This window comes from Microtus pennsylvanicus, chromosome 4 (genome assembly GCF_037038515.1).
Source record: "Microtus pennsylvanicus isolate mMicPen1 chromosome 4, mMicPen1.hap1, whole genome shotgun sequence".
Taxonomy (NCBI): Eukaryota; Metazoa; Chordata; class Mammalia; order Rodentia; family Cricetidae; genus Microtus; species Microtus pennsylvanicus.
Window position 1 is genome coordinate 7,095,790 of NC_134582.1, and position 14,169 is coordinate 7,109,958.

General features: G+C 44.1%; 1 protein-coding gene across 11 annotated transcripts in view; it reads left to right on the forward strand.

Moving 5' to 3' along the window:
• Positions 1-11,568: 11,568 nt before the first annotated feature.
• The window catches only part of Atp9b (ATPase phospholipid transporting 9B (putative)), a 204,468-nt gene continuing 201,867 nt past the window's right edge, over positions 11,569-14,169 (forward strand). For 9 of the 11 annotated variants that reach the window (XM_075968164.1, XM_075968159.1, XM_075968162.1 and 6 more), the window contains exon 1: positions 11,585-11,809. In XM_075968164.1, coding sequence (XP_075824279.1) covers positions 11,691-11,809 — 119 coding nt within the window. In that variant the 5' untranslated portion in view covers positions 11,585-11,690. Of the gene's footprint in view, positions 11,810-14,169 lie in introns of all 11 variants that reach the window. The other 2 variants (XM_075968168.1, XM_075968166.1) reach the window with 2 other exon arrangements.

Genomic DNA, 14,169 nt, shown 5'->3' on the forward strand with positions numbered 1-14,169 from the left:
CAGTAGGGTGCAGAGATGGACAGGATCACACAGTCCCATCTCCAAACAAGGACTGATGGCTGGAGTTTGGAACCATCCAGCAAACTGGGAGCCACAAAAGGCTCGTTTATTCTGGGACCATCCCTAGAAATAGGCACAGGACCCAGGCCTCTCTGTTCACTCCTTCCACTCTTCAACTTAAACTAAGATTTTCACAATATGAAATTTTCATGGAAATTGCCTCTGGCATAATAGGTCCAGGTAATTTACCTGATAAAAGAATGTCAACATCAAGTACAGTATAATTTGTGTAGTGACAAATTGTAGCCATCCTTCCAGGCAAGAAAGGACACTGCTGTGCGTGGAATGGATCAGGGCAGGGTCAAGTACAAGCCCTTGGATTTAATATGTAGCTCCCAGAATCATCACTCTGTCCTTTCAGAAGATAAATGTAAATTATAGCTAATAAAGTTATCATGAGTGATTGCAGCCCCTCCTCTCCTGCATGGCCAGAGAATTGGGAGTGGGGAAGAGGCAGGTGTGAAGGAGACACCTATAAATTATGAATTAGGAGGCATCTGACGGAGAGTGCTCCTCGGTTTTAAAGATTAGTAGGACCAACTACTGAGGTGGCTGTGAGGTCAAATTGACCGAGAGGGGAGAGAAATGCCACATCGAGAATGTCTTCAAGACCCTCATCTCTACCTGTGGAGGCGGGCGAGGGTATGGGAGCAAGGCAGATGAGTGGTGTTTACTTTTCACTGGATGATGGCTATACAAAGTAGGAGACAAGAGCTATAAATGCAGAAAGCAATCACCCACACAGTATTATGGACAGTTAGGATTATTTATTCCTCTGCTACTTGCTGAAAGTCAGACCCCACCAACTGTGAGCCAAGTAGGGGAGATGTGACAGGCACCAGACACACAAGTCCCAGTACTTTCTACCAATATGGCAAACAGGCAACAGAAAGTAGTGGGGAATCTAAGGCTCGCCCCCCACCTCCAATTTATCTCTGAAAGCTGAGGGAACTGTGGGAGGAAAGAGAGGCTTGGACCAGTCATTTGCTCCCAGTAACTAGAGTGGAACAGGCAATAGTAGGAAGGCTTCTGGGTCATATCCAACTGTCTTAAAACCAAAGGCCAAATACTCAGCTAGGGATGGCTGAGAGCAGGAGAATCTGGTCAAACGGGAGTATTCATGGAGAATCTGGTCAAACGGGAGTATTCATGGAGAATCTGGTCAAACGGGAGTATTCACCTTGACTCAGCTGCCATTATTTCTCCTGGGGCATGGGGTAGAGAAAGTAAATCACTGGGTCTCCATCTTTGTCTCTGTCTACCCAACCCTGTCCAGTTGCTGTGAGGTGAGATGCCTTTTCTAACACATGTTCTTTCCAATATATTTTACCACAGCTACTATCCAAAGTGATGGAACCCACTGACCACAGCCTGAAACCCTGAAAACCATAAGCCGGAAGGAATCTTTAACCCTCTAAGATTTTTTAAAATATCTGATTGAACATGATATTGGGTTGGCTACATTAGCGCCTATCCATTCATAAACTCCTTAAATGAGTATGAAGAAATGGGTTGAAATCCGCTAGAAAGAAGAGAATGGGACAAGCAACAGCATGACCATGGAAGACAAAGAGCAGGTCAGGAGGTAACTCAGCAGCTCTGGGGAAGGTAAGCTCCACACCAGCGGCGAGGAAAGCTGAGCAGCAAGCCAGTACATGCCACACAACTCCCACAGCCTACCCCTGCCATGGTACCCTGGGCATTCGAGACCCCTCCCCCCAACAAGACAAGACAGCAGAGTCCAAGTCCAAGGTTTGGTAAAGTACGCAGAGAAGAACCACTCCGGAGACGTAGATCAGCTTCTGCTTTATTGTGTATGAGCAACCATTACAGAACAGAAGCCTATGGGCTGTGATTGGTCAGCACATTACCACGGATTGGAGAGTGAGTGCTCACACCACCATGGACTCTAAGTAGAAGCAGCACTGGGGAGCCCGGGGAGCCAGCTACTATCTACTCACACTACTTAAGAACCTACTGTTCTGGCTTCTGGGGCTCCGTGCTTCTTATTTAGAAGTCAGTATGCCGAGTAGACTGGCTGCCGAATCATGTCTGTATTTTCTCCTACACCCCACAAAGTACCATCAACTGGGGACCAAATGTCCAAACACGATCCTGTAAAGACGTTCGACATTCAAGCCAGGATAGCTACTGTTCATTCTTTTGCTCTTTTTGCTTCTCCTGCCATGCTACAAAAAGTCACTCACCAGGCTTATCAAACACTGGCACCCTGATCTTGGATTGTTTAGCCTCTAGAACCATGGGAAATTCATGTTGTTGCTTAGAAATTACCCACTCGGTGGGTTTCTCTAGCAGCTCAAACTGACTGACAGGACATTTCCGTGCAGTGAGAGCAAAGCACTGCTCCGTCTGTGATGGGAGCGACCCAGCATGGCCGCGCTGCCACCAAGCCACATGCCTTACGAAGTATCACACTAAAGGCACAGTGTGGTCCAGTGGCTGCTTTATTGTGTGTCCTCAGCAGTGGCTGTAGCCAAAAAGCCCCACTGAGTAGAAATCCTGATGGCAAGCACCCACTAGCTTGATCTATACAAAATGCCACTTTGTTCACCCCCCCCCCAAAAAAAATCAGGCAAGGAAGGGCAGGGCTGACTGGATCAGAGGCATGCCCACAGCTGAGTCATCTGACTTACCCAAAGATCACAGTCTGCCTCCCGTGAGTCTTTGTGTGGGTCACACATGCACACAGGGAGGTCACACATGCACACAGGGAGGTCACACATGCACACAGGGAGGTCACACATGCACACAGGGAGGTCACACATGCACACAGGGAGGTCACACATACACACAGGGAGGTCACACATGCACACAGGGAGGTCACACATGCACACAGGGAGGTCACACATGCACACAGGGAGGTCACACATGCACACAGGGAGGTCACACATACACACAGGGAGGTCACACATACACACAGGGAGGTCACACATACACACAGGGAGGTCACACATGCACACAGGGAGGTCACACATACACACAGGGAGGTCACACATACACACAGGGAGGTCACACATACACACAGGGAGGTCACACATGCACACAGGGAGGTCACACATGCACACAGGGAGGTCACACATGCACACAGGGAGGTCACACATACACACAGGGAGGTCACACATGCACACAGGGAGGTCACACATACACACAGGGAGGTCACACATGCACACAGGGAGGTCACACATACACACAGGGAGACCCTACTGCCAGGTGTCTTGATCTCTTTATCAGCAGTTTCCAGTGTATTTTTTTTCTGAATCCTGAACACCAAGTATCCAGTACAGAAGGTTCTAGCCCTGTCTCCTTTCAGGTAAAATGAACAATAGGGTCCAGTCTTGGGGACCTTCTCACAGGAGGATTGTCTGTCATTGTTGGCCTTCAACAACACCCCCAAACCTACAGTGCTACAACTACCTGCTTGTCGAGTGTTTTCCCATATGGCATGAAGAACTCTTTGTAAACAAGGCAATGGTCCGAGTGCTTGTCCATAGGTGCAGCTAAGCGACACAGCAGAGGCTTGGGGAGAGGGAGCCTGACCTGTTTGCTCAACAACATAGTTGACTTTAGGATCTGCTCTGTCCTAGACCTAGACTGTTGATAAAGTAGGACAGATAAGACTCACTTTGAGTTAGACACTTCATTTAAAGGGGTTTGAATGCTTTTTTTTTTAAAAAAAATTAAGACTTACATTTATGTACATCTTGCGATAGTTTGAATGTAATTAGCCCCCATAATTTTATAGGGAGTGGCGCCATTCACAGGTGTGGCTTTGTTGGCGTAGGTACGGCTGTGTTGGAGGAAGTGTGTCACTGTGGGGGTGGGCCATGAGGTTTCCTATGCTCAAGGTACCACCCAGTGTCTCAGTTGACTTCCTTTAGCCCACAAGATGTAGGACTCTCAGCTACTACTCCAGCATCATGTCTGCCTGCATTTCACCGTCTCCATCATGATGATAACGGACTGAACCTCTGAAATTGCAAGTGAGATGCCCCAATTAAATGTTTTCTTTGTAAGCATTGCCGTGGTCATGGTATCTCCTCACAGCAATAAAAACCCTAAGACAGTATTTATGTATGTATATGTATATAAGTATATATGTATGGTTGTGTATTAGTCAGGTTTTTCTAGAGTTATAGAACTTACAGATAAATATCCCCATCTAATATTCTAATGAATCCCCACATATATAATGTATATATGTATATTATAGATAATATATTATGTATGATGTGTATATGTATATATACATTATATGTATACATTATATGTATATATATATATATAAAATTTGCAGGCTAATCCAACAATGGCTATGAATGAAAAATGCAATACAGAAATACATGAGTTGCTTAGTTCACAAGTCTGGATGTCTCAACTCGTCCTCAGTATACTCTGAAATCCAGAAGAAGTAGGCACTAAAGTCAGTGAATAAATGGACTTGCTAGCAAGGTGCTAGAAAACAGGCAAAGAGCAAAAGCTTCCTTCTTCCAAGTCCTTATATAAGCTTCCAGCAGAAGGTGTGGCCCGGATTCAAACTGTGTATTGCAGAATAATATAACTATGTAACAGTGTGTTGCATTTGTTTATGCTCTATTTGTTTAACTTTGTAAAGATGTGTTGTTACATTTGTTTCACCTTGCTTGCCTAAGGCACCTAATTGGTCTAATAAAGAACTAAATGGCCAATAGCTAGGCAGTAGAGGGATAGGTAGGGCTGGTGGGCAGAGAGAATAACTAGGCAGAGGACTTGGCTCTGGAGAGAACCAGAGAGAAAGAAAGGGAAACGCCAGTCAGGCAGACACAGAGAAAGCAGGAAAGTAGGACATAAAGAATGAAAGAAAGGTTAAAAAAAAAACCCAAGGCAAATGTAGATACAGAGAATCAGGTTGAAGTAAGTTATAAGGACCAGTGGGACAAGTGTAAGGTAAGGTCCAGCATAATAATCATTCTCTGTGACATGATTTGGGGGTTGGCAGTCTGAGAAAGCCTACTGTAGGGGTATCTTGTACTGATTTAAAGGCATCTCTTCCTGCCGTAAAGCTCTAGATTAGAAGTGTTAAGGGATTAAGCAAAATCCCTCCCAGGTATACCGTACATTTTGGGGTTTTAGTTAATTCCAGACGTAATCAAGTTTTGACAACCAAGAAAACCCACCACAGTATGCATGTATGTATGTGCATGTCTGTACATGCTCATGCTATAGTGTCCATGTGCAGATCACAGGACAGCTCGAGGGAGTCTGTTCTTTCCTTTCATTATGTGAGTCAGCAAAACTTCTACAGCTTAAGCCATCTTGCTGGCACTGGACCTTCTGGACAGTTGACGATTTGTTTTGGTGATAGGCTCTTACTTGCTTTGTAGCTTTAAAAGTCCAAACCTGAAGCTGGGTATAGTGGTGCACGCTTTTAATCCCAGCACTTGGAAAAGAGAGAGAGAGAGAGAGAGAGAGAGAGAGAGAGAGAGAGAGAGAGGCAGAGAGAGACAGAGGCAGAGAGACAGACAGACAGACAGACTTTGGCTGGGCTAAGTCAAGCAAATCAATCAAACCACCCCATTCAATCCATTCAACACCCAAAGCCATGTGCTGGAGCAGTTCAACAGGCGTGAATGGGCAATAGAAAGTTAGGCTGAGTGAAAACAAAGACAGCCTGGTAGAAGTCAGGAGTTTGGGAGGCATGGGAGATGGTCCAGCAGGCCTTGGGGTACACTTGACTACTTGACAGGGCCTGATTAAAGAAGACAGTAAACAGTTTGGGGGGCATTCCAAAAGCACTGTCTAGAGTTAAGAACAGAATGTGGTTCTATGGTTGGCTGTTTTCAGAGCAAATGAAATTTGCCATTTCTGTGGGGCTTTTTGTTTGTTTGTTTGATTTTTACAGCATGTAATCTGAGGACTGAGTTATGTGTACAATGAAGCCAAGGGAGGACCAGTGTGGTAGTGATTTTCATTGTCTACTTGGTTGGATTAAGAAGAGCCTGGGAGTTCAACAAATCGCACCTCTAGGTGTACCCTTGGGGATATTTCTAGAGAGGATAAGCTAATGCTTTGAATGTAGGTGGCAGCATTCTCTAGGCAGGGGTGCCTGATGAAATAGAGATGGGGAAGGAGGAAGCCTGCTGATACAACCATCTTCTCTGTCTCCATCCCCCACTCTCTGAATCCTGTATCCCAAGATGTGAGTTGCTTCCTCCTAACGCCTCACAGTTGTCATAAACTGAAATTCTGCCATTGAGAGCCAAAATCAATCTTTCTCTTAGATTGTTTTGCTCAGATCTTTTGAGTCTTCACTCTGACCAAGATGCATAGATATCTGGTAAACATTTCTCCCTTTCTCAAGTTGCTTCTGGAGGAGACGAATATTTGGCTCAATGGACTGAGTAAAGCAGACGGCCTTCTCCAATGTGGGCAGACGTCATCTGATGCACTAACACCAGCGATAAACCCAAAAGGCCAAGAAAAGGTTGAATTCACTCTATGTGAGCTGGATACTGTTCTTTTGTGTTTGTGGAGCTCCAGGTTTTCAAGGCTTCAGATACATCCTGCAACCAACTCCATGGCTTTCTGGGCCTTTGGATGATGTTACTGGCCTTTCTGGGTTTCCAGCTGGCAACTTGATATGTCCTGAAATTTGTCAGCCTCCATAAACATGTGAATCAATGTACTATACCCTGTTACATATCTGGTCACACACGTACACACAAAAACACACACACACACACACACACACACACACACACACACACACACACAGAGATCACCTACAGGTCCTGTTTCTCCTGAGCAGGACCACTCTGCTATGACTCTTTTTCATGATACCTATGGATACATAGGTGTGATGGTTAATATTGATAGTTCATTTGAGTGGATCTGGAATCAAATGAGCCAGGCCTTTGGGAATGTCTGTGTGCCCAGTTTTAGGAAGGATTAACTGAAGTATCCTGAGGATACCTGAGGATACCTTCTGACTCAGCCCAGATAGAAAAATGTCTAAGGAAGAGGCATGCTGGTTGTCTGCCTGTCTCCATTTCCTGAGTCTTTATTTCTGCTGCTGTTGCCATCTAAATATCAGACTTCTAGATTCTTTGCATCCCAATGCAGACTAAAGCCCAGTGACTTTTCAAGAATCTTCTAGGTCTTTAGTGCCATATTGGTACTGCCAATGTACTGGGCTTCATGGACTGAGCCGCTATGAGATTCTCAGGCTCTGTAGTGTGCAGATAGCCTATGGTTGGATTACCTAGTCATAACTATGTAATCTGATCGAATAAATTTCCTTTATTCTATATATTCATTCTATCATCTTTTCTCTAGAGCAGTGGTTCTCCACTTATGGGTTATGACCCCTTTGGGGATCAAATGACTTTTCACAGGGGTTGCCTAAGACCATCAGAAAACACAGATATTTACATTATGAGTCATAGAGTTAACAGTAGCAAAATTACAGTTATGAAATAACAGTGAAATAATTTTATAGTTGGGAGTCATCACAACATGAGGAACTGTATTAAAGGGTCACAGCATTAGGAAGGCTGAGAACTGCAAGAGAATCCTTACACCACAGGCATATAAGATAGGTATCCAAGTTAAACAATTACTGATAGCAAGTCATAATTTAAGAAAAATTATGTACATATAAATTAACAGTTTATTAAAGATGGAAGAAAACTTATACATTAATAAGATGGATGTGCTATTTATTTTCCCATGAAGAATTAAATACTGTTGGAAGATTTGATATTGCAGAATATTGAAGGTGGCTTCAATATTTTCAAGAGTTCATCAATATTTTAATTTTATAACATCAATGTTAACAATGCTACTTCACATAAATATAAAGTACAAAATGGTAGAAGTATATTCAGAGTTATTTTGAGAATTGTAAAATTTTGTCTTCATTCCAAGTCAAAATTCAGTTAATGATTTTTTAGTAAAACACAAGCCACTCACATGCCATTTCCAAATCAAACGTCTTAACACTAGTCAACTCAAAGATATACTAATCTGAAATTTATGTAATGATGGTAAGAAAACATCACACATCTTTGCTTTCTTTAATTAAACTGTTGTGTTTCCTCAAGAGCAGAAAACTTTGTATACATAATAAAACACGACTCTGAGCTGAGCTGCTTCAGACAGAGTTCATTGGCACCACTTGGTGTGACATTATGCCCAGTGCAAAGTGTGTGGGTGCGTGCTCAGAGACAAGACTGCAGTGAAGTCACATGATGCAACTCAGGCGCGCACTGCCCAAAACAGTTCAGATAGGCAGTTTGATTTTGAACTAATTTTTGGTTGTCAAACACTCAGAAACCTGTTACTGTTCTTAAAACTATTCTGACTTTTACATTATATGAAACTATGTGGAGTCATATTTTTTTAAAAACAATTATGAACAAAACAGCAAACATAGAACTCTCTGGAGACTTAACTGTTCAACTACACTAGTAAAAAAATACACTTTTGAAATAAGGAGAAAATCTCAGCATGTTTCAGTGTAGAAAAGAAGCATGAAACACATGAAACAGTGGTATGAGCTGTGCTGTCTCAGAAACCTAGATCGACAAGCTTAGGTCTCTGCAATGTCAGAGTTCAGCAAACACTTGATTCACGAGTCACATCGGCTTCTTTGCCTTTGACCATGCAATCCAATTACTCGGCAGAATGTCCTTTGCAAATTCTTTTAATTCCCGTTTGTATTGGTTACTTTTCATCTTGGGACAAAATGCCTGGAAACAAAAAGCAACTTAAGGGTTTGTTCTGTTTCATGGTCAGAGTGCCTCTAGCTAGGGTGGCAGCACTGTGAAGAGGGAGAGAGGGAGAGAGAGAGGGAGGAGAGAGAGAGAGAGAGAGAGAGAGAGAGAGAGAGAGAGAGAGAGAGAGAGAGGAATGCTAGTGTTCCATCATGTCCTCTTCCTCATTCAGTCCGGGACTCCGGAACATGGAACGGTGTCACCCATTCTGCGTGGGTGTTCCCATCTCAGTTAAAACCTCTCTGGAAAATCAGTCATATCCAGAGGGTTATGTTCCAGATGGTTTTATTTTATTTATTTATTTTTATTTAGCTTTTTGTCTTCATTTTATTTGGTTTGGGTCAGTTTGACCTCTTCTTTCTATTAACTCCTGTGCAAATATATATATATATATACACACATATATTATATATTTTTTTCTCTCATATATTATATACTGACCTCAGTTTCCCCTCCATCCTCTCCTCCCAGTTCCACCCCCAACATCCTCTCTCCCCCAGATCCATTCCTCCTTTTTCTTCAGAAAAGGGCAGGCCTACCAGCCACATCAACCAAACATGACATATCGTTATAGTAAAACTAGGCAGGCACATCCTCTCATATCAAGGCCAGATGAGGTAACTCAGAAGGAAAAGTGTTCCCAAAGGAGGCAAAAAAAAAGTCAGAGGTAGCCCCTTCTCCCACAGGAACCCCTACATAACCATAACATATATGCAGAAAACCTAGCTCAGACCCTACAGGTTCCCTGTTGTCAGTTCAGTTTCTGTGAGCCCCTGTGGGTCCTGGTTAGTTGGTTCTGTGGGCCGGGTTCTTGTGATGTCTTGACCACTCTGGCTCTTAGAATCCTTTCTCAATCTCTTCTGCAGGATTTCCCGAGCTACACCTAATGTTTGCTGTGGGTCTCTGCATCTGCTCCCGTGAGTTGCTGAATGAAGCCTCTCTGACAGTTATGTTAATACTGATCTGGATCCAGAAGATGACTGATTCAAGTCCATATCTTCCATTACGAAGACTCTTCACTAGGGTCACACTTCTGGATGGTTTTAAGTCTCAACTTGACAATCAAAATGAAAACCACATCCTTTTAATTCACTAACATTAACTCTCGGAGCATACACACCACATCCATTCAAAACCTTCTCTCACTCTCTCAATGGCAAAGGAAGGGGTAAAGGCTGTAGAGCTCAGAAAAACTGTCTCAAGTGGGAGGCAGAACATCTGTAGTGGATCACACAAGAAGTCACATGAGGCACAGACATTTCTAGTGTCACTATGAAATGACTATGGTGTCATAATCAGGAGAAACTGTCTTGGAATCTTTGGGGACAGAGGCAGAAGTCCTTTGCTATGGCTATTCCCTAGAGGTTCCTTAAGCTATGCCTAACACATTTTGGTCTTGGGGTGTTCTTTTTATAGTCCCAGGTGCAAGGTTTGATTGAGGTGCAAGGTTTGATTGATAAATGCACATGCCTGCTTCTTCTGGTTTGATATTTTCATAGGTGTTATTATTTATTGGCATAAAATAAATGATCAGTTTGTGCCTCCTGGTGTGCTGGCAGATGGTGGGCACTTACCTGTATAAACAAAATTCAGAATAGCTAAGTTCAAGGCTCTTGGTTTGTCAAACAGAGCTGCTCAAGGATAGGCAGAACCTGAACGTGGCTATTCTATACTACAAAGTGACTCAGAGCAGGCCCAGCTTATTCTTCAGATGGAATGAAAGATAACTAGCAGCATAAAGGAGGAGTTTGGTCGACAGTGGAACACAGAGAGGAATTAGCCCTGGTGTAGCATAGACAGCCCCACAGGTATTGATGAGGATCCTGGGCTGGTCTAGGCTGAGAAGTGTAGTGGCTTTCACCATCCACCTTTGCAAATGAAGGCTGGACCTTTGATGACTGAATGAGTTCAGGTCTGGAATGGCACAGGTAGGGTTTCCAAGCATGTGAATCCTGCCAGAACCTGACTTGCGGGCTGCATTCACCTTCACTTCTACAGCTAGGCTTCCAAGAAACTGGAGACAATAGAACCACTGGGCTAGAGCACTCCAACAAAGGGGGTCGGTTGCAGGGCCGGTGTGTGTGTGTGTGTGTGTGTGTGTGTGTGTGTGTGTGTGTGTGTGTGTGTGAGAGAGAGAGAGAGAGAGAGAGAGAGAGAGAGAGAGAGAGAGGAGTGTCAGAGAGGATGGAGACAGAAAGAGACACAGAAAGACAGAAAAAGAGCAGAAAGAAACACAGAAAAAAAGGAGAGAAACAGAGTAGACACACAGGAGAGACAGAGAGAGAGGGAGGAGAGACAGAAGGTGACACACGCAGAGAGAGAGACACACAAAGAAAGGCAAGGAAAGAGAAGAAAAGGAGACAAGAGGGAAGAGACAGAGACAGAAAGGGACACAGAGAAAGGGACACAGAGAGAGAGGAGAGAGAGAGGAGAGAGAGAGAGAGAGAGAGAGAGAGAGAGAGAGAGAGAGAGAGAGAGAGAGAGAGAGAGAGAGAGAGAGAGAGAGAGAGAGAGAGAGAGAGAGAGAGAGAAGAGAAGAGGAGAGGAGAGAGAGAAGAGAGACTTAAGAGAAAGAGCCTCTGGCAATACTGTAACAGTTGGGTGACAAAGGACAGGGGCGGAGCTTAAGAATGACAAGGCGACTCTCTTTTCAAATCTCCCTCATCAGACACTGCCGGCAGGGGTGGGACCTGTGACAGCCACGCCCCAGAGCGGTCTTCCGCCGCTCTGTGACGCCATCAGCAGGCGACACTCGGGGGTGGGGCGCCGCGCTGGGGTGCTGTGGCCCTGGCTGGAAGTGAGTGTACCCGGCTGGGAGGAGACGCGGAGTTGAGTCTAGCTGGCGGGGCTGGCCGGAGCATGGCGGATCAGATCCCTCTGTACCCGGTGCGCAGCGCGGCTGCCGCCTCAGCCAGCCACAGACGCGCGGCCTACTACAGCGCCACCGGGCCCGGGCCGGGTGCCGACCGGCGCGGCAGGTAACCGCGGGCCCGATCCTTCCCGGCGCCGCGGGTCGTCCCCGCCGCCCGTGGTCCTTGAGGGGTCGTCGAGTCGGGCGTCCACCAGGCCTCGGACTCCAGAGTCGAGGGCGGCGGACTGAGCCGCGCCCAGGCGCTCAGGGACGCCGCTCCGCCTCTCCCGTGCGTCGGGAGTCCCAGAACTTACCGTGTGGGCGAGCTGGCCGAGGTGACAGGTGCAACTCACGTTGAGTGTGAAAAGCACGTCTTCTGGGTGTCACTGATTTTTCCCGACGCGAAGCGCTTATTAGTCCCACTTTGTCCTGAGCCACGAGTGTACGGAACAGTACTTTCTGTTGACAGCTGTTTTGGAGGGTAGACATGGATTCTTTAGAGAGGGGCCATAGTTTATCAATGCATTTAAAATGTGCAGACCTTGCTTCAAGCGGAAGTCTCATACTCATATATAATGTCTTACACAAAGAAAGTAATACTATGGTTTATAAAAGAAACTTTAAAGTGGAGAGTTAATTACCTTGTAGTTACCAATACCTCTGTATTGAAGAAACAGCCCTTAGTACGAAGAAGAAAAATGTAGATATCACTGAGCTAGTCCCTTCCAAATCAGAGCTTTTAAATACTTTTTGGGTTTAACATTATTTATTTTTCTGTTTAAAAACAAGGTTTCACTGTGTATCCTTGGCTGGCCTGAAACTGGCTCTGCAGAGCAGACCGTTCTCTAAATCATAGAGCTAGCTCCATCTGCCTTTGCCTCCCCTAGTGCTGGGATTAAAGGCATGTGCCACAACGCCCTGCCGGATTTGTTTTTATGGAAATTATTGAGTATACTGCAAGGGTCATCAGGCTGGACACTAAGGACTATTGGAAATCTAGAGACTAACAGGGCAAGTGTTCGAATGATGTTAGAGAACTGATTTGGATCTTGGTCCATGTACTTAACTACTATGACCTGGGGTCGTTTCTTTTCTCTAAGCCCCAGTCTCCTCATCTTTAAATTGGTGGTTCATATATTTTACTCTTATGGGAACGTTGGTTGTTAGGTGCTCCTTTTCAGAGTGCTTAACGTCCAAGAAGTAGATGCACCAAGCCACCATTTCTCCCATTCTCTTTGGTGGTACCCAGAAGAGAACTGCATTAATAGTTTTATAAGTGATTCAATTTTAGGAAATTTGGAGATGTGCAGCTTTTTAAATTCCTTCTTGTCATATTTTGAGTCTTTTTGTTCTACATACTCTGAAGCTCTCCTGTTTGATACCTACATACTGCTTGATGACTCCTGAGAGTCAATGTCTAATGCTGGGTTTTTGGTTTTATGATTATGTAATACTCCTCTTTGTTTCTGATTATTTTCTTTCTTTGTTCAGTTTGTCTAGGTCATCCCACTCCTTCCTTCCTTCCTTCTTTCTTCCTTTCCTTTTTTTCTTTTTTTCTTTTTTGAGTCAGGGTCTGACACTGTAGAGCAGTGGCCTAGAACTCCTTATCCTCCTGTCTCCACATCCCGAGTGTTGGGATTACAGGCCTACACTATCATGCCTGGCTCAGTACTTTTTGAAATAGGTATCTGAAGCCATTAATCTTCAAGCTGATTTTCCATACATTAGAACCTAAGTGCAGCATTTTACTTTCCATTTCTCATTTTCATCCTTTTCTGGCTGTCTTTTGGGTTATTTGAACAAACTTTTTTTGAGGCAGGTTCACTTTGTAGACCAGGCTAGCCCAGACTAGCCTTTCGCACTCATAGAACTGTTTTGACTCATGTATAGTGTTTTTCAGTGCCTCTCCCTGTGTTGCAGATAGAGTAGCTCTAGACATTGTAGTATATACACGTACAGTGCACCACAGTATACTATATTTAAGTGTAATATTTACCTCTTTATGTCCCTTTAGCCAATTCCTTGGCAATGTACTTGTAATGTTCTATGTAAGTTTTGCATTTTGAAAGTATACAGATGTTCCCCTTGTATATATTGGAAGCCCACATCTGACACTGTTGTAGCTTTTGCTTCATCTTTTAGTTTAGAAACCTCAAGAAGACAAAGTTTCTTGCATTGAGTCATATTTTTGCCCTTTCTGTTGACTGCCCATTTTCTGATATTCTAGAATTTCTTATTTCTGCTCCATTTAAACAATTCTGTAGTGATTCTTTGGGAGTAGGTTTGTTGAAAATAAGTTCTCTTAGTTTTCCTTTATCTGAGTAGGTCTCTGTTTCCCCAACCTTTCTAAAGGCCAATTTCACCAGTATAATAACTACCCTTTACACTTTTACTTCGTGTGCTTTCAAGTGGATGTATTATACACAGCATGCTTTGAAAATATTAAATGCAAATTTCCAGAAATAAGCAGTTTAGATGTGCTGCTCT